The sequence below is a fragment of the Panulirus ornatus genome, chromosome 57, assembly GCF_036320965.1.
Source record: "Panulirus ornatus isolate Po-2019 chromosome 57, ASM3632096v1, whole genome shotgun sequence".
Classification (NCBI taxonomy): domain Eukaryota; kingdom Metazoa; phylum Arthropoda; class Malacostraca; order Decapoda; family Palinuridae; genus Panulirus; species Panulirus ornatus.
The window spans coordinates 20,059,375-20,081,068 of NC_092280.1; the positions used below are offsets into that span (position 1 = coordinate 20,059,375).

Genomic DNA, 21,694 nt, shown 5'->3' on the forward strand with positions numbered 1-21,694 from the left:
TACATGCCTTCACCCTCTCAATCAATACCCTCCCATATAATTTACCAGGAATACTCAACAAACTTGTACCTCTGTAATTTGAGCACTCACTCTTATCTCCTTTGCCTTTGTACAATGGCACTATGCACGCATTCCGCCAATCCTCAGGCACCTCACCATGAGTCATACATACATTAGATAACCTTACCAACCAGTCAATAATACAGTCACCCCTTTTTTAATATGATTATAAATATGATTATAAATGTTACACACACTAAAAGTGATTAGAGTAAGGGTGTGGCAGACGCATCTAGTGCATTCCTTCCTTACCTTGAGATTAGAGGGAAGGACATGGAAGTTCTGTTTGTTTGTATCACTCCCCATAATTATTCTTGCACAGACACAGGGCTGATGGTGAATAATATAGATTTATTTAGAAATATTACACTGTGGTTACTTAGTAATACATTGCACATTACTTTGGTGATGATACTTTATAGTTGGATTGTGCTCGGAGATATTCCCCATTGCTCCAGGATTACCTATATGAAAAGTAGGTGCAGATGGTACAGAATCTCCATAAGATCAGACAAATGCCAAAGACCAGGTGAAATCATACTCTGATTCACTCATGTTGTCATATTTCATTTACTCATCTTCACTTTTCTCACCAACTGATACATATGATGAGAAATGTTCCTTCTCATCACCTAGGTCATCCAACAATCTGCATATTTTCTACAGGTCACTGTGCTTGACCAGAGAGATTGACACATGTTCTTCTACAATAGGGATTGTAGGGGTACTGAAGAGAATGTAATTTTTTCTTGCACCTGTCATAATGGTACAATATGTCCGCAAGATGTTTAAACAAAGGCAGGAAAAGTAAGAACCACATGATGGCTACATTTCTCATGTATAGCATCATATGATGTTGGCTGCTGTGTAAAGGTGAATGAATATTCATCTGAAAAATGCCAGAATCTCCTGGTATCAGACATTTGACATAACCATTCTTGTACTCTTCTCTGCATACACCTTGTAATTTTGTTTGCCAAAACATTTGCTGAGGTTCATTTTATCATGGGGATAGAAATGATCACTTGTTAGCCGTAAGATTGTGAAGTAACTCCCAAACATTTTGCTAGTGATAGTAATTATACTTTTGTATTGTAACATTAATTTCCATCCATACAGTATTAGATGAATGGCAGTAATCTCCTGGTATCAGACATTTGACATAACCATTCTTGTACTCTTCTCTGCATACACCTCATAATTTTGTTTGCCAAAACATTTGCTGAGGTTCATTTTATCATGGGGATAGAAATGATCACTTGTTAGCCGTAAGATTATGAAGTAACTCCCAGACATTTTGCTAGTGATAGTAATTATACTTTTGTATTGTAACATTAATTTCCATCCATACAGTATTAGATGAATGGCAGTAACCATCTACTTGTTAATTTCCATCCCTACAGTTTTAGATGAATGGCAGTAACCAGCTACTTTTTAATTTCCACCCCTACAGTATTAGATGAATGGCAGTAACCAGCTACTGTGACTAACTGTTGAGTTGACAAAGGAAAGAAAAAGGTTTCTTTTCCTTGATTGGTAGAGTGGTTACTCTCACCATGCATATTTCAGTTAGTGACCCTTTTCATAATACATTGTTTGAACCATTAACTCTCATCTCACTGATTAATATCTGTATCATAGGATCACCCAAGAGATCCCTAATTTGCCGTAAGGCTTAAAAGATTAATGTTTGTTAGATCTTGAGTAGATCTTGAGAAACTCCCGTCTGAGCTGTAGCTTGATAACTTAAGGAGATCATACCACCAAATCACCAGATTTGGTCCAGACATTGTAAGACAAAGCCAGTAGGTTTTAGGATGCAAAAGAAGGGATGTCACTAACTGATGGCAGGAATGCTTAATGCCATATAGATGATATTACCTGTTACTGGTGTACTGCATCTGATCACTTCTTTCTTATTATTGAATGACCACAGCTCATATCAAAATCAATAGTCCTTGGATTTAGCATTTCATGTAAATTTTTTCCATAATTTTGATTCAGCTAGGCTAGATAGATACTGATAGCCCAAGGTTCCTGGGATTGCTTGTCAGGTTTGGAAAAGTTCTTGGATTTTAGAGTACATTTTGTAATTGCAGCCCAATGAATTGATACTGTAATTTTAGCTAATATAATACCTTGATGATAAAGTTAGCTGCTGACTGAGTTCTTGGTAATCAAGAATTTGTCCAGCACCTCAATTATTTGATTTTTTTTGTCTCACATTATGTAAAATGTCCTTGTATTTGATTACTTATAAACAATGTTCCATTTAAGATTTTATCTTGTTTACCTTACTTATAATCTTTTTCAGACACAGTGATCTGCTGAAAGAGAGAAATTTTATGTAATTTTCAAGTCTTTAACTATATTCTTTCAGAAGAGGGAGATGTTGAGAGTCTTGCAAGTACTGACATCTCTGTCCTAGATGCAGAGAAGGAGAAACTGGTGGATGAAGAGACTGATCTGTCATTAATATCTTCACCATCTCTCCCTGATGATCTCCCAGCAATTAAGTAAGATAGAAAAGTATTTATTTTGCATTTATTATTATCATATAACACCCTTCCATATTTTATTTCTAGAGCATGGTGTAGTACATTATAAAAGGTAGTTGTTGTTGGTAGGCAGCCAGTGACCAGAGAGGTATATTACCAATACTACCCACCTGGGTATTGGAAGAGTTAGTGACATTTGCACATGAGCCAGCACTTCAGTTGTTGTCAGGTTGCACTCCTATGACCCAGGTAGCTGTCTTTTCTTTCTGCCTCACTAACATGTGGACTACTGGCATTCTGTCCGCAAACATACAGTTTCTCTGTGTCATACGTAACACATGAAAACACTTAGCTCACACAGCTCATTCTTTGTAACTCTAGATTCCCCCAGTGATCACTATGCACTAGCCCTGCCTTTTGGCAAAATGGTAAGAGAAGTAGATAGAAGTACTAGGTAGGAACTTTTAGGCTGGAGCATTCAGTAGAGACATTAAGTAGAAGTAGTAGGTAGGAGCATTAGATAGAAGTCATTAGGAACATGAGGTAGGAGCCTCTGCAAACACTGCTAGAGTTGCCCTCTGCCACTGGCCTATTAAGGGTGAGGCACTGGAGGCTGAGAAGCACTGCTGAAATTCTTTAGTCAGCTTTGTTACGGTGCCAATATTTATGCTTAGAAGGGGTCTCTTTCACTGATGTTCCCATTTGTTCTGTTGTTTTCCTTACTCTGTTTATCTCCCTCTTAAACATCTTTTATTTTCCCAGTAGTTAACTGATAATGGCTTACCCCTACTTTCATTTGCCCTATTTTCCAATAACTGCACCTTCCTCTTTACCTCTTCCTATCTCTTAGGGGTAAGTACCACCCATACATTTCTTTTCTGTTTCATTAACAAATTCAATTCTTCATTTTACCACTCACTCCCTCTCTCACCTGCCTGCCTCCCACCTTGTGCATACCTCGCACTTCTCTTGCACATGCCAGCACCATTTGCCTTAATATCTTCCAATTCCTTACCCACTTCCTTTGCTTTGTTTACTCTTACCATATGCCATTTTTCAAATATGTCTTTTACCAAGCTCCATTACTTTCACCCTTCACCATCCTCCTCCCACTCAAAAACCCCTACAAATTTTAACCCTTGCCTTCAACAGATATTGATTAAACATCCCAACAGCTGCTTCTTGCAACACTCACATCCAAGAGTCTCTCATTTGCATGCCTGTCACTTAGTATGTAACCTAATAATGTCCTCTTACCATCTTTCCAACTCACCTGTGTATACATATATATTTATTTATTATACTTAATTGCTGTCTCCCGCGTTTGTGAGGAAGCGCAAGGAAATAGATGAAAGACTGGCCCAACCCACCCACATACACATGTAAACACATACACGTTACGAACTCAGTACTTATTTGGGCAAGGTCGCCAGTAACATAAATATGTTACAAATACTATACTGATCCTTGTCTTGCATGGACGTTAGATTTGTTATGTTTCGCAACACAGGATAACACTATCTGAACATTATAGGATTAAAACAAACACCAGGGTTAAATCTACGTATAATACAAGAAATAAGATTACAAGATGACAAGCAGATTGATCGGGTACAAACACTTTTGTTAACACTTGACATTCAATATTCCACATTCTACATTCCAGGTAAGATTTAAAACCAGATCTCTTTCCTTTATTACAATTTGTTCGATAACATTACACTTAGACCTGACGTGACACAGTAAACATCATTGTTACACTTAGCTAAACCTGACGTGACACAGCAAACATCTTACAATCTAGGGCAGCGGTGGCTACAGGGTTCGAGACAGGAAAAGCCTACATTACGTTACTGGGCTCGGGACTGCTGAAGGAATCGACTCCCAGACGATCATGTGAGCCTTTTAAGTGAAGGACCAGCAAGGCAGGAACAGTTAGCCATGCCTTGACCCGCCAACTATAGCTATGATAGGTCGGAATGACCACAATTGCCTTTGATAGGTCAAAAAACTGATTGTCACGCCCTCATCCCAGTGTGATTGGTTGGAGAAGGCCTAAGGTAAGGCCCTCTTCTTGCATATATTTCAACCTCCTTTGTTCCCTTGTTCACGACAGCAGTGAACGTAAAGGATGACAAACCCCATAGCTGGCCCCATGTCTTGACCTGACGCCACTGATAAGGGTTAGGGTGCTGGAGGACTGGTAAACATCTGCTTACTAAGACAAATAACTCTGTCAGGGAAGTGAGGTCCAGAGCTGAGAGCAACAACACCCTACACAAAGGCACACCATACACAAAGATACACCATACTTATATACGAACATGTGGGCACACACACCATGTTCGTAAGAACGTCCACACGCACACACATATACGTATACATTTCAACATACACATACATATACATACACAGACATATACATATATACACATGTACATATTCATACTTGCTGCCCCTATCCATTCCTGTTGCCACCCCACCACACATGAAATGCTACCCCCTTCCCCACACGTGCATGAGGTAGCGCTAGGAAAAGACACACTCAGTCTCTAGCTCTCATGTGTAGTGCACCGAAACCACAGCTCCCTTTCCACATCCAGGCCCCACAAAACTTTCCGTGGTTTACCCCAGATGCTTCACATGCCCTGGTTCAATCCATTGACAGCACGTCAACCCCAGGATACCACATCGCTCCAATTCACTCTATTTCTTGCACGCCTTTCACCCTCCTGTAATGTTCAGGCCCCAATCGCTCAAAATCTTTTTCACTCCATCCTTCCACCTCCAGTTTGGTCTCCCACTTCTCATTCCCTCCACCTCTGACACATATATCCTCTGTCAATCTTTCCTCACTCATTCTCTCCGTCTGACCAAACCATTTCAATACACCCTCTTCTCCTCTCTCAACCACACTCTTTTTGTTACCACACATCTCTCTTACCCTTGCATTACTTACTTGATCAAACCACCTCACACCACATACTGTCCTCAAGCATCTCATTTCCAACAAATCCACTCTCCTCCGCACAACTTTATCTATAGCCCATGGCCTCACAACCATATAACATTGTTGGAACCACTATTCCTTCAAACTTACCCATTCTTGCTCTCCGAGATAAGGTTCTCACCTTCCACACATTCTTCAACACTTCCAGAACCTTTGCCCCCTCCCCCACCCTGTGACTCGCTTCCTCTTCCATGGTTCCATCCGCTGCCTAATCCACTCCCAGATATCTAAAACGCTTCACTTCCTCCAGTTTTTCTCCATTCAAACTTACCTCCCAGTTGACTTGTCCCTCAACCCTACTGAACCTAATAACCTTGCTCTTATTCACATTTACTCTCAGCTTTCTTTTTTCACACATATATGCCCCTCTTTTTAACCAGGTATTCCCTTTTGCCAGTCCTTGTTAAGCACACAACTTTACAAGCTGTTGATCATTCCTATTTACCTCACTGATTACCCCATGTCCTCAGTTATACCCTCAACTGCCACATTGTTCACTCTCACATATAAATTGCTCGTGACTAATACCTGATCTCTTCCATCAAAACTGCTGATACACTTACTCAACTGCTCCCAAAACACTTGCATTTCATCATCCTCCATCTCATGGCCAGGTGCATGAGCACTGATAATGATCCAACTCTTCCAATCCACTTTCATTTTTACCCACATCATTCTGGAGCTCACTTCCTCACACTCATATATTTCCACAACTCCTTGAGGAGTTGCCCTCTCACTAACCCCTTCCTTTAACCCCTAAGACATTCCCAAGCAATTGTTCCCCTTTTCCGTAGAGCTTTGTTTCATTCGGAGCACTGTCAGTCCGTCAGATTAGTTACCATGTGATGTCAGCTCCCCAGCAGGATGTTAAAAACTTACCTGTAAATGACAATATAGAAATTAAGCAGGTAGTGAATTCATGGGAATAATTAGGTCGGTATAAAGCTCTGGGTATAGTGAAGCCTGGTGTGGTAAAGTTATGGAGTTTAGAAAAGTAGACTAGGAAATTACGGATATATCACATAGAGCACTGATGTAGTTTTATGTGGCATTTTGGAAATTTAGGTAAAAATTACACTTAGGCATTCTTGCCATTCCCTAAGAACTCTAATGTATATTCTCTTTTTTTTTCTTTTGTTGATAAGTAGTGTTCCATTATTCATATGTTCCCTATGTTATTAAAGTTTTCCATTTTGCAGGCCAGACACCCAGTATAGGCATACACGTGACAAGGACTTCAACAGCCGTCTCAATGTTGTTGTGGCACTCACTTTGGCTTGTGTGATTGGACTTGGCTTAGGACATTTTCTTGGTAAGTTTACAGAAAATGGATAATCTGATATTATGCTGATACTACTGTAAACCAATTTACTTTTTAAGCATAAGATGAAATTGTTCTGTGTGATTATGTTATTAATCTGAGTTTTTAGGGAGATATTTGAAGAATAGTTTAAGTGGATTGGGTAGCAAAGATTTTTATGTATTTTTTAGACTTTTACTTGAGTAATGTATAAATTAAGTACATCAGCAAGGTAAAGATTAGACATTAAGAGTGTGTAGAATGTTATAAAAGATTAGCTCTGGTTTCTATAAAAGTGAAAAGCAAAGATTATTGATTCTTTTGTGTAAATCATTGATTATCTTGTGGAAAATGGTGAGAAAAAAGTCTTTTTATACCTTAATCACATTTATAAGAGGGACACCTTTTCCTCCTGCTGTGTATGGGGTACACATTTTTAGGAAAATTCTTGTATGGCAAATCCACGAATAGCAAACCTCGTGGTATATGAGAAAATAGGGATGCATTCTTATCACCTCCTAAATTCCGATTTTATAAATTTGCAATGAAAAATGTGTACTCGTTAATTCATTGAGGTGAATTTGTATAGGAAGCCTTAGCACAGATTATATTTATTACTTTATTTGTTTTGCTTTGCCGCTGTCTCCCGCATTAGCAAGGTAGTGTAAAGGTGTCTGTTTGTAATTTTGATCTGCCCAGATCAAGTTCTTATATAGTGATTCTTTTTATTCTCTAACTGAACTTGATCTTTAGGATTACAAAGATGACATTTGAAACTTATTAGAATCACATTAAACCATGAAAACCTGGTGTTATTGGAGATTTTCATGTGGTTACACCATGAGTGAAAAGTCTTCTTTGGTGAGGTTGTATCATTGTCAGTGGATTAAAGAGAATATTGTCTTCTTGACGAACTTCTTACTTTAAGGAGTCCATTTTTTTGGTACTGAGTGCTGTGCCCTGCAAAAGGGTTCTTGGGGTTAGGGTTATATAATTGAATTATAGTGTTATATGGGAGGGTATTGATTGAGAGGGTGAAAGCATGTACAGAGCATCAGATTAGGGAAGAGCATTGTGGTTTCAGAAGTGGTAGAGGATGTGTGGATCAGGTGTTTGCTTTGAAGAATGTTTGAGAAATACTTACAAGAACAAATGGACTTGTAGTAGCATTTATGGATCTGGAGAAGGCATATGATAGAGTTGATAGAGATGCTCTGTGGAAAGTATTAAGAATATATTGCGTGGGAGGCAAGTTGCTAGAAGCAGTGAAAAGTTTTTATCGAGAATGTAAGGTACATGTACGAGTAGGAAGAGAGGAAAGTGATTGGTTCTCAGTGAATGTCAGTTTGCGGCAGGGGTGTTTTATGTCTCCATGGTTGTTTAATTTGTTTATGGATGGGGTTGTTAGGGAGGTGAATGCAAGAGTTTTGGAGAGAGGGGCAAGTATGCAGTCTGTTGTGGATGAGGGGGCTTGGGAAGTGAGTCAGTTGTTGTTTGCTGATGATACAGTGCTGTTGGCTGATTCGTGTGAGAAACTGCGGAAGCTGGTGGCTGAGTTTGGTAAAGTGTGTGAAAGAAGAAAGCTGAGAATAAATGTGAATAAGAGCAAGGTTATTAGGTACAGTAGGGTTGAGGGACAAGTCAACTGGGATTTAAGTTTGAATGGAGAGAGGCAGGAGGAAGTGAAGTATTTTAGATATCTGGGAGTGGATTTGGCAGCGGATGGAACCATGGAAGCAGAAGTGAGTCACAGGGTGGGGGAGGGGGCGAAAGTTCTGGGAGCGTTGAAAAATGTGTGGAAGGCGAGAAGATTATCTTGGAAAGCAAAAATGGTTATGTTTGAAGGAATAGTGGTACCAATATTGTTATATGGTTGTGAGGCGTAGGCTATAGATAGAGTTACGTGGAGGAGGGTGGATTTGTTGGAAATGAGGTGTTTGAGGACAGTATGTGGTGTGAGTTGGTTTGATCGAGTAAGTAATGAAAGGATAAGAGAGATGTGTGGTAATAAAAAGTATGGTTGAGAGAGCAGAAGAGGGTGTATTGAAATGGTTTGGTCAGATGGAGAGAATGAGTGAGGAAAGATTGACAAAGAGGATATATGTGTCAGAGTTGGAGGGAATGAGAAGTGTTAGACTAAATTGGAGGTGGAGAGATGGAGTGAAAAAAATTTTGAGCGATCAGGGCCTGAACATGCAGGAGGGTGAAAGGCGTGCAAGGTATAGAGTGAATTGGAACGGTGGTATACCAGGGTGGACGTGCTGTCAATGGATTGAACCAGGGCATGTGAAGCGTCTGGGGTAAACCATAGAAAGTTTTGTGGGGCCTGGATGTGGAAAGGGAGCTGTGGTTTTCGTGCATTATATATGAGAGCTAGAGACTGAGTGTGAACGAATGTGGCCTTTGTTATTTTTTCCTAGCGCTACCTTGCACGCATGCGGGGAGAGGGGTTGTCATTTCATGTGTGGTGGGGTGACAACGGGAATGAATAAGGGCAGCAAGTATGAATTATGTACATGTGTATATATGTATATGTCTGTGTATGTATATGTATGTATACATTGAAATGTATAGGTATGTATATGTGTGTGTGTGGACATGTATGCGTTTACATGTGTATGTGGGTGGGTTGGGCCATTCTTTTGTCTGTTTCCTTGTGCTACCTCCCGAACATGGGAGACAGTGACAAAGTATAATAGATAAATGAATAGTATAACTATCAATTATATAACTATAATAATCAACACAATCTCGCAGGAAAGGCTTAGGGTAAATTCAAATGTTCCAGACAAGGGAAAAAAATTTATTTAGATGTATCCATATGGTGCAAGGGATGATACAAGTTGCATAGTTGCATATACTATATTGCTCTTCCACTTTATTTCATGAATGGTTTAGTCTTCCCCATACAAGTTCATGGCCCTCATTAATTTAATGCCACTGTACCAGGACTCCATACTGCCATTTGCAATAATTTCTCCAAAGTATCCTTTCCACCTCTTTCAACCATTATCATAAGCAGTTACCCTTGCTTTTCACATGGACTCCCATTTACCTACCCAGCAAATAGCTTGGTATTCTTTACAATTTCATTTATCCTTTCTCCATGATCCTATTTCCTTTCCTTTCATTCATGTGTGCATTTTTTTTCATCTTTGATGCTAAGGATGCCAGTCTACTGTTACATAGCAGGTACTTTGAACATAGATCTACCAGCTGAATTTAGTGCAAAAAGTTGAATTCTACATGCATTGTAAGCTCTGTTGGCCATAGATAGCAACCCAAACTAATGATGAGTAATTAGAGTTCCCTGGAGGTCTCAGTTTCCCATTAGTGACCAGAGTAGTGGTTATGCACCTTTTCTAGGGACTTTCCATATCTGTGGCATTCACTATCAACTGTAGCACCCACTACTGTGCCTCTACCACACCCATACTACCAGTCCTTAGGATTGGCCGATCCATTGATAATGTTTTCTTTAGCTAGGAATGCTTAATCTTTAATTCATAAGAAAAATAATGGTTTTGATTTTTTTAGATGCTTGATTACATAAATTAAAAAGTTACAAAAGACAGGTGGGAATGTTGGAATGAAGTGACTGAGGATGATGTATGGTGTAAGAGGGGTTGATTGTGCACAGAATACAGAATGACAGTTTATGGTAATGTGTGTAGTATGATTGAAAAAGCTGACCAGGGTATGCTGAAGTGTTTAGGAAGCACGGAGACAGTGGTTAAAGGAAGATTTGACTAAGAGGATCTACATGTCAGGCAGAGGAAGCAAGGGAGAGGGGTAGACTGAGGAGTAAGAATGAGGAGACTTTAATGTAATGGGGCCTGAACATTGAGGAGGGTCAGAGGTTTGTTTGGAATGGAGTAAATTGGATTATGTGGGATGTTGGGGTTGCCATGCTGTCAGTGGACTTATGGAGGAGATAGAAGTGATCCATGGTATCGTGTATAGAAATTGGCTGTGGACAGTAGGTTCTCATTTCAGCGGTTATACATTGCAGCTAGAGAGTATTTGTCTTCAAATGAGGCTGTTGTTGTGTGTTCCTGATGCATGAAAACAGTGATGAAAATAAGTATTAGCAAGACATGCTCACATTTTGGCATATGTTTCCTTTATTTTTCAGGGATATGCATTGCATGTGCCAGCTAGAGAATGGATGTGATCAAAAATAATCTTTTCTTTGTCTGTTCTTGGTGTTATCCCTTTAAATGAGAAACGTGGAACATATGCAAAAGAATGGATGAATTTTTCTTAGAATCTTATGTCTGTCACTTCACTCTCTCCATCATCATTTTCCCATCCACTCATATCATCTTTTATAATTGATTATGTGGTTATTCAGTTTATTTCACAGATTGCGCTTGTAGATTTTTCCTCTAGCTTCGCCTTCTTCTTTCATTGTAGGAAACATTTTTATTATTATGTTATTTCTAATTATATGTTATACATGTATCTATAACAATGATTCTTCCTTTAATTTCATTTTCAAAACTAGTAGTTTGAGACAAATTTCCTAGTCTCCTGTTTCTCATTCCTTTCAATTTTCATAAGCATTTTACAGGACTGTCGCACTTTGACATTAACAGTTTAATCTATTCCCATGCCTTTTTTTGCTTATTCTGTTCTAAAAAGCTTCACCACCTTTCAGTCTTACCTCCTTATGGATCTGCCTCACTCTTTTTGTCTACTAGTTACATTACATTGCTGTGTTCATTTAAGCCAAGTAATCTATTAACCAGGACCCTTAAGACAACACTGTCTTTTACTGAAGCTGTATCTGTCTATCTCTTTGTCTTTCTGTATCTCTGATGCCTGTTCCAGTTGGAACTCCCTCATAGGGGTGGCCATGGCAACAGTCTCCACAACTAAAAAACTCAAGTGCCACTTTGTAGCCTTTAGTGCCTCACTCTTAACAGAGAGCACATCTAGCACAGTGTTTGCAGAGGCTCTTTTCTAATGTTCGTAATGACTACTACCTAATGTTTCTACCTTATAATCCTTCCTGAATGTTCCTACCTACTACTTCTATATACAGCTACGACCATTTTGCCAAAAGGCAGGGCTAGTGCTTAGTGCTCACTGCAGGAAAATCTAGAATTATGAAGAATGAGTTAAGTGTTGTCAAGTGTTACATATGACAAGGAGAGATTGTTTGTATGTGGACAGAATATCATTGGTCCACATATCAATAAGGCAAAAAGAAAAGACAGCTTCTTTGGTCAGAGAGTGCATCTTGACAACCACTAAAGTGCTGGCTCACTAAGCAATGTCATTAACCCTCCTGATACCCAGGTGGGTAGTACTGGTAATATACCTCCCGGTTGTTGGCTGCCTACCAACTACTATCTACCTGAAGCTTTATGCACTTAGAATATATTATTTTAATATACTTTATTTGTACTGTGTGTATGCTGTAAAACATCATACATACACAAGTTCCTGAAATTTTTAATTGATTTACAGGACTAGTTGCTATATCTGTGGATGGAGAATCACAAGGTTTGCTAAATAATAGCTTAGAAGTGTATTTGTTTTTTTATGTATACTAACATTGTCAGGGGAAAACTGATGTTATGTTAAGACTTTTTTCCTCTGTAGTTTGTGTTTAACTTGCATATCCGGATGTGACAAGACATTATTTATGTTTTTCCAATGACTATTGTATGATGTTTTGCAAATTAAGTGATAAGAAAAAAGGGGATAGGTGTTTAAACTTTATTTTCCCATAAACCCATTTTCAGTCGTAAAATTCCTATGAAAAGTGGTTACTTTATTAGATACATGAAAATGAAAGAGTGCATTTGATGCAGGATACTTTCATGATTAAGAAATTGGTGTCAAGATGATTTAGATTTTTTCATAATAATGTGCTTCCCCCAGACTGTAATTTAGTAATGGTCCCTCAATATTACTTGACCCGCTTTGAAGAAATTTGCTCTTAGTAACGATGAAATTGTTGCCCACTTAAGCAGTGCCTTGTGGGAGGTAAAGAATTGCCATACTTTCACCACTTGGTGATATGCTAGACATTACAATCCTTGCACTATTTTTTAAGGAGGTGCTGTTGTTCCATTTCATCATCCTTTAGCATCCTTTAAGGTTCTTATTTCATGCCACTCTTCTATTCCCATATATGTATACATGATGAGACAACCCACAGTCTTTCTTAGTATTTTTATTTCATGTTATAAATATGTTGGGCATGCAGCTTTTTATGTCTTATATGTGACACTTTTCCAGAATGAACTCTTTAAGTTTAAGGTTCATTTATTTTCTGTCTATCCATATCTTTGATGCTTATTCCCTCTGGGAACTCCTTCAGTGGGATAGCCTTGGCAAAAGTCTCCATAACTGGTGAACTTCATTGCCACGTGACCTTTAGTGCTGCACCCTTAATAGACCTCTGGCAGAGGGCAAGTCTAGCACTGTTTCCTCAGTCACCTATTTGTACCAACTACTTATACCTAATGTGTCAACCTTATGTTCCTACCTAATAGTTCATCCTGCTACTTGTACCTAATGTCCCTGCCTAATGTTCTTACCAACCCTTTCTCCCTAATGTTCCTAGTTAATCCACCTGCCTGATGATCGTACTTACTACTATCTATTGCTTGTACCATTTTGCCAAAAAGGCAGGGCTAGTGCATAGCACTTGCTGCAGAAAAATCAAGTTATGAAGACTGAGTTGTATGAATTAAGTTTTGTCAAGTGATTTTATATGTGGCAAGGAGAAATTGTATGCTTGTGGACAGAATGCCAGCAGTCCACATTTGAGTGAGACAGAAAGAAAAGACAACTACCTGGGTCAAAAGAGTTCAACTTGACAACCACTGGCTCGGTTATGCAGCTGGCACTAACCCTCTTGATACCTTCATGTTGAATAGCTGCCTACCATCTACTACCTACTTTTTTATTTATTTAAGTATTCATAACTTCCAGAAGTTGACAAAAAGGAGGAGGGATCCAAAATGCTGGGGATAGGGGAGAAAGAATACTTCCCACGTATTCCCTGCGTGTCGTAGAAGTTGACTAAAAGGGGAGGGAGCGGGGGGCTGCAAATCCTCCCATCTCTTTTTTTTTTTTATTCTTTAATTTTCCAAAAGAAGGAACAGAGAAGGGGGCAAGGTGAGGATATTCCCTCAAAGGCCCAGTCGTCTGTTCTTAACGCTACCTCGCTAATGCGGGAAATGGCGAATAGTTTGAAAAGAGTTTGGCCAGCAATGGACCATGGAAGCGACATTGATCATAGGGGAGGTCGAAACCATGACTAAAATGTTGGAATCAACATTCTCAAACAACAATTTATGCTTTCGAGATAGTGGTTCCAACATTTGTTAGGTATTTTCGAGCCGTCCCGCCTATGGATAAGTTCGTTCCAAGGTTCGATGTGCTGAGAATCCAGATATCTAGAGACAACTTCTGTCGTCCAGGTTTTTTCGATTCATACTCACCTCCCAATTGACTTGACCCTCACCCCTACTGTACCTAATAACCTTGCTCTTATTCACATTTACTCTCAACTTTCTTCTTCCACACACTTTACCAAACTCAGTCACCAGCTTCTGCAGTTTCTCACATGAATCAGCCACCAGCGCTGTATCATCAGCGAACAACAACTGACTCACTTCCCAAGCTCTCTCATCCCCAACAGACTTCATACTTGCCCCTCTTTCCAGGACTCTTGCATTTACCTCCCTTACAACCCTGTGGAAGGTATTAAGAATATATGGTGTGGGAGGCAAGTTGTTAGAAGCAGTGAAAAGTTTTTATCGAGGATGTAAGGCATGTGTACGTGTAGGAAGAGAGGAAAGTGATTGGTTCTCAGTGAATGTAGGTTTGCGGCAGGGATGTGTGATGTCTCCATGGTTGTTTAATTTGTTTATGGATGGGGTTGTTAGGGAGGTAAATGCAAGAGTTTTGGAAAGAGGGGCAAGTATGAAGTCTGTTGGGGATGAGAGAGCTTGGGAAGTGAGTCAGTTGTTGTTCGCTGATGATACAGCGCTGGTGGCTGATTCATGTGAGAAACTGCAGAAGCTGGTGACTGAGTTTGGTAAAGTGTGTGGAAGAAGAAAGTTAAGAGTAAATGTGAATAAGAGCAAGGTTATTAGGTACAGTAGGGTTGAGGGTCAAGTCAATTGGGAGGTGAGTTTGAATGGAGAAAAACTGGAGGAAGTGAAGTGTTTTAGATATCTGGGAGTGGATCTGGCAGCGGATGGAACCATGGAAGCGGAAGTGGATCATAGGGTGGGGGGAGGGGGCGAAAATTCTGGGGGCCTTGAAGAATGTGTGGAAGTCGAGAACATTATCTCGGAAAGCAAAAATGGGTATGTTTGAAGGAATAGTGGTTCCAACAATGTTGTATGGTTGCGAGGCGTGGGCTATGGATAGAGTTGTGCGCAGGAGGATGGATGTGCTGGAAATGAGATGTTTGAGGACAATGTGTGGTGTGAGGTGGTTTGATCGAGTGAGTAACGTAAGGGTAAGAGAGACGTGTGGAAATAAAAAGAGCGTGGTTGAGAGAGCAGAAGAGGGTGTTTTGAAGTGGTTTGGGCACATGGAGAGGATGAGTGAGGAAAGATTGACCAAGAGGATATATGTGTCGGAGGTGGAGGGAGCAAGGAGAAGAGGGAGACCAAATTGGAGGTGGAAAGATGGAGTGAAAAAGATTTTGTGTGATCGGGGCCTGAACATGCAGGAGGGTGAAAGGAGGGCAAGGAATAGAGTGAATTGGAGCGATGTGGTATACCGGGGTTGACGTGCTGTCAGTGGATTGAATCAAGGCATGTGAAGCGTCTGGGGTAAACCATGGAAAGCTGTGTAGGTATGTATATTTGCGTGTGTGGATGTATGTATATACATGTGTATGGGGGGGGTTGGGCCATTTCTTTCGTCTGTTTCCTTGCGCTACCTCGCAAACGCGGGAGACAGCGACAAAGTATAAAAAAAAAAATATATATATATATTTTTTTTTCCAAAAGAAGGAACAGAGAAGGGGGCCAGGTGAGGATATTCCCTCAGAGGCCCAGTCCTCTGTTCTTAACGCTACCTTGCTAATGCGGGAAATGGCGAATAGTTTGAAAGAAAGAAAAATATATATATATATATATATATATATATATATATGTGGGAGCGGGGGGCTGGAAATCCTCCCCTCTCATTTTTGATTTTCCAAAGGAAGGAACAGAGACGGGGGCCAAGTGGGGATTTCCCTCAAAGGCTCAGTCCTCTGTTCCTAAAGCTACCTTGCTACTGCGGGAAATGGCGAATAGTATGAAAAAAAAATATATATATATATATATATATATATATATATATATATATGTGTGTGTGTGTGTGTGTGTGCGTATATGTATGTATGCATGTATATGAGTGGATGGGTCTTTCATCGCCTGTTTCCTGGCACTACCTTGCTAATGCAGAAAATGGCTATTAAGTATTTTAGAAAAAATGATATACATTTTGTTGAAATTTTTTTCTAGTTATCTAAGATGGAGGTGCAAATAAAGTCAAATTTCTCATGGAAAGGATATGGATGTTAGGATGATAAACTACATTACTCTAACAAGGAGTGACAGTTTCACATTTTGTTGAAATTTTTTTTTTAGTTATATAAGATGGAGGTGCAAATAAAGTCAAATTTCTCATGGAAAGGATATGGATGTTAGGATGATAAACTACTTCATTACTCTAACAAGCAGTGACAGTTTCAGGCTGTATATATTAGTATTTTTAGAGTACCAGATAATCTCCTAATGTGAGGTGACGCTTTATCTTGGTAATGAATGTTATTCGCATAACTTTATAACAGAATCAAAGATATTTTAAGGTTTATCAAGGAAAATGTAGCATTTTTTTTATTTCAAGGCTTTTTATTGTCATATACAAGAAAAATAATAAAGTACACCTATACCCTTCATCTTTAATTTTTTGTCTTCTTCATATTCATGATTTTACAAGCGAGACTGGTGTTGGGACCCCAATTTATATGGAATTGATTTGTACCAAAGGTGCATGCCTGTATATGCACATGATCTGCCTTATGTAAATGATATTGGTGATAATAGATAGATAGATTGATAGACTGATTTTTGTGCAATATATGAAGGGTCAAATGAATATACCCATTTCTGTATTTGCCATGGTACAGGGCTGTGTCTGTTTCTACTAACCAGCATCATTTATGAGTACAGGTACAATATGAAAAATCCAAACATTAGACTTGCAGAGACTTTTGAATGCGGGAAAGATTTGTCAGAATTATGTCAAGATGAGGTTTTAATAGTTTGCATTATTCCAGTTATTTCACTTCATTTTGCAAGTGTTGTGGCATGATGCATTTGCCTCATGAGAAAAATAGCAGAAGTGTACTGTCATGATGATGTGATGTCCTTGGATTAACTTATCCAATTTACAGCTGGATAGCTGTAATAATTTTTTTTGGTCAATTCAGAAATCCAGGAAAAAAAAAAATCACATTGCTCTTGTCCCAAGCACTGTGGGTTTTTAATGTTGTACCTTTTATTGTGTTGCATGTCTTTTGTAAACAGAATGCTGAATAATTGTGAGACATAACATACTTTGTTTTTACCATGCTATTTGAATTGCATCCATAGACAGGGGCCCCCCACACAGGAATGTCTGTAATTAATTTGATTGTCATTCACAGCTTTACATTGACCCATATGGGCAAGTTTGTCAACTTTGGAGTTACATTTCAGTACACGTCTTCTTATCCCATAAACTCAGGGACATTCAAGTAGCCACAAAATCGGTTATTATGCCATTATCCAATTTTCCATTCAATTCTTCAACTTTTCTCCAGATAGATTGATTGTTAATTCACATGAATAAGCCTCACCATTTTTGTAAAAAAAAAAGATTTTAATAGTTGCATCATACTCAATAGTTCCTGTAAAGCAAAGAAATTATCTGCTGCTAAAGTAAGTATAGACACAAAAAAGCTTATTGGTTAGAAATGCATTCTCTGTCTTGATACTTGAAGACTATCCCCTTAAAGGATTTTGTATGTTTCTCATATGAAACACTTCTAACCCAAATCAACATCTCTTAATCTCAAAGAATACCCAAATATACTCATGCAACTGGGAAATCATCCACTAACCAAACACACCTTAACAGGATAGTCATCAGATCCTGCACTAAGTCCACCCTGACAAAACTGTTCTCCCACAATTCACTCCATTGACATGTATAGCTTGGTTAAATCCTGCCATATCCCTGGACAGTTCATTAAACTTCCATATAAAACACTTTGGCCCATTGACAGTAAAGGAAGGACTCAAAGATATCCACAACTATTCATAAGTACACAACATCTTAAAACTGGAAACTTGCCAGCATAATACCCATCCTGAAACTTTCCACCTCCCCACCCTCATCCAGTCATATTACAGCCCCCATATCACTGCCATCATCAGTATCCAAACGCTTTGAAAGAATGATCCACAACTGATTCAAACAAAATTTCTCATTCTTATGCACACAACATAGCTTCAGACTGAAAAATTTCCTCCAATGTGGTCCCATTCACTCCCAGCAAACCAGTGTGAAAGTCTTCTTGTTCTTTGTATGGATGAAGACCCTTTATTATTTTGTTGTCTTTTTTTAGAAATCTTAGTGGTTTCTGAAAATCTCCTTCCATTCCATCTCTGTTGTTTTTAACTTGTTATTCAGTTCCTTCAATTGTTATTCAGTTCCTTCCATGTTGTAACATCATCCTCCAAAATTCTTCCCTTTGAATCCATTAACTGCCCTTTGATTGACAACTCCTGATGAATTTATGGAAAAGTTATGAATTTCTTCTGCCTTGTCCACAGTATTCTTTTTAAGTTTCTTTGTTCCAAATTTCTTATCCTGTTATGTTTGTTTCTTACCCTCTTATACCTTGCATATGCTCTACTTCGAGTGCTATCTGAATATTTGCCATTGTACATTTTAAAGCTTCTTTGCTTTTTGACATTTTTTTATGGAACCATTTTTTCCTGTTTCTTCCCATTTCCTTTCTGTTTGATGTTAGAGGCCCCCATGTTCCTACTTCATTGTAAATTTCACAGAACCTTTAACCACACAGCCCTGGTGCATCATTATGTATCTCATCCATCATTTGAAATGGGGTAAATAGCTGTTTATATCATATAATTTGTTTCATTTCTTGCATGGTTGCTAATTATAGAAATATGTTCTGATTCTGGATGGTTTAGAATAAAATGTTAGACACTGTTTTTACTAATAGAAATTTTGAAAATTGTTAGTTTACATTATTTGCAAAATTTTTAACTAATATCCACTAGCATATTTTTCCTTGATTTTATGAAATCTAGAGAAAGTGTGAAAGAGCTCAATTAAAGTTACATGAGCAGATGAGTAAATTTGAGCATATAGCTTTTATTATTCTTAAAAGTCATACTTTGTGCTGTGTGTTGAATTCAGGACTTTGTAATTTTCAGCTTACATTGGTATATTTGCACTATGATGTTCTCATTTATCTATCCAAGCTGCATTAGAAATTAAACTGATTTGGAACAGAATTGTAATTAAGGAGACTGAAATATAGAATGTGTTATCCAAGAGCAGCACCTCGTATACCATTGAAGTAAAGTACATTCTTCATTCTTTAACAACATTAGTCATGTATCATGAGTTTTTCATTAGTGCAGAGTAGATAACCTTTTTTATTTCAGTAGTATGGAGCTTTTTTTTTTTCCTCATTGTCTCATAATAGGTTTTAAATGATAGGCTACAGAAGTACAGTACTAAAGATTACCTTGTCATATTTTGATAATTTATGCTCTGTTTCAGGTTGGTCTAGCCGCACAGTTTGGCAAGAAAGTTTGAACTCAGCACAGGTACGTAGGCTGCGTGAACTCCAAGATGATCTGTTGTCATGCATGAATGCCCCTCTCCAAGCCCCCTCACATCCAGTCCCAGAATTCTCAATTGACTCATCTCATCCCCCAGTCATGGACCAGTTTCAAGGAGAGGCAAATCCAGATAATCTTGACTACCAAAATACACCTTTCATTCCAGTTATGAGTGATGGAGATGGAGATGGTGCTTTAGATGTTGAGTCATTTGTAGAATCTCTTGTAACACCTTTAGAAGATGCTGGAGTTATACTTAACCCTAATAGAAGAAAGACTGACATGTCAGTTATGCATGGCAAACCTAATGGCCCCATACCTACTGATCCAACGTTTGCCACTCCTGTTCCCATGTATGATAAACCAGACACTCTGTCTATTCTGGATGTGGAACCTGTTAAAGAAACTCAGGAGACGCTTCATAAAGTTATTGAACCTGTCATGACATCTAACATGGAAACTTTGGTGGTAGGTGAAGCAGAATTAGAATCATCTTCACTTCCCTTGTCATCAGAAAATGTGGAAGTTTCTTCACAAATGGAAGAAAATGAATCTGCATCTGAGAGCATCCCCTCCAGTGAGACTAATATATTCTGTGAAAGATCCTCATCCACTGTAAAGTTCCAGCAGGTTGACCAGTCTGTTCCTAGTGGTTGTGCTTCATCCCATTCACCTGAGGACTGGTTTGGAGAAGAGGATTTGACTACTAAATTGCCCTCTTCTGTAGGAGTAGAGGCCTTGCAGGTGTGACCATCAGCATTTAATTTTTTGATGTTGTTTTATTTAATCACTAACAAAGCCTCACTCTTATTGCACTGCTTTGTTTTCCCCATTGCTGGTAATTTAGCCTTGATCATCTCTTGAGTCCTGGAGGCATCTGGGACCATGGTCCATCTCTTAAGATCCAAAGCTGGTGTCCATCTTTTAACATGTAAAGGGTACAGGAAGCCATCTTCATGAAACAAATATGCAAACATACTGCCCTAATGGTGAGCTTCAGGAAATAGCATGAAAGTTATTATCCAGTTAGATTTGTAAGACTTTTTTGTTTAATTCATGTTTATTCCATGTTAATCTTTATGTCTCTTCTAATGTTACATACTCCTTAGAGTTTTCTTTATTTTCATGGTTATTATTATTATACCTGATCGCCATTTCCCACATCAGTGAGGTAGCGCCAGAGAACAGATGAAGAAAGACCTATCCACTTGTATACTTAAATGCATACATACATGAACATACATGTACATATATATGCACATATATACAAATATACATATTCTTACCTGCTCATCTTCATCCATTCTTGGTGCCACCCCACCACACGGGAAACAGCATCGCCACCCCATGCTTTAAGAAGGTAGCACCAGGAAACAGATGAAAGAAGGACACATCCACTCACACTCATCTCTAGTTGTCATATGTAATGTACCAAAACCATGGCTCCCTATCCACATCCAGGCCCCACAGACCTTTCCATGGTTTACTCTTAGACTCGTACAGATGCCTTACACCTGTGATAAAAAAATTTCACTGCTTCTAGCAGCTTATCTCCCTTACCATATGTTCTTACAAGACCTTCTACTGAGCATCTCTATCATCCCTATCATATGCCTTCTCCAGATCCATAAGTGCTACATACAAATCCATCAGTTTTTCTAAATATTTCTCACATACATTCTTCAGAGTTAACACCTGATCATCACCTCCTCTGCCACTTTTAGAATTGCACTCCTTCTCCCCAATCTGATGCTCTGTCCATGCCTTCACCCTGTCAATCAATACCCTCCCATACAATTTCCCAGGAGTACTCAACAAACTTATGCCACTTTAGTTTGAACACTCACCTTTATCCCCCTTGCCTTTGTACAGTGGCACTATGCATGCATTCCACCAATCCTCAGGCACCTCTTCATGATCCATATATACATTG

General features: G+C 38.9%; 1 protein-coding gene across 1 annotated transcript in view; it reads left to right on the forward strand.

Annotated features, from left to right (window-relative positions):
- The window catches only part of LOC139766231 (uncharacterized), an 80,076-nt gene that overhangs the window by 27,574 nt on the left and 30,808 nt on the right, over positions 1-21,694 (forward strand). Inside the window, 4 exon segments of the mRNA XM_071694565.1 lie at positions 2,441-2,576; positions 6,768-6,880; positions 12,344-12,379; positions 19,700-20,505. Coding sequence (XP_071550666.1) covers positions 2,441-2,576; positions 6,768-6,880; positions 12,344-12,379; positions 19,700-20,505 — 1,091 coding nt within the window.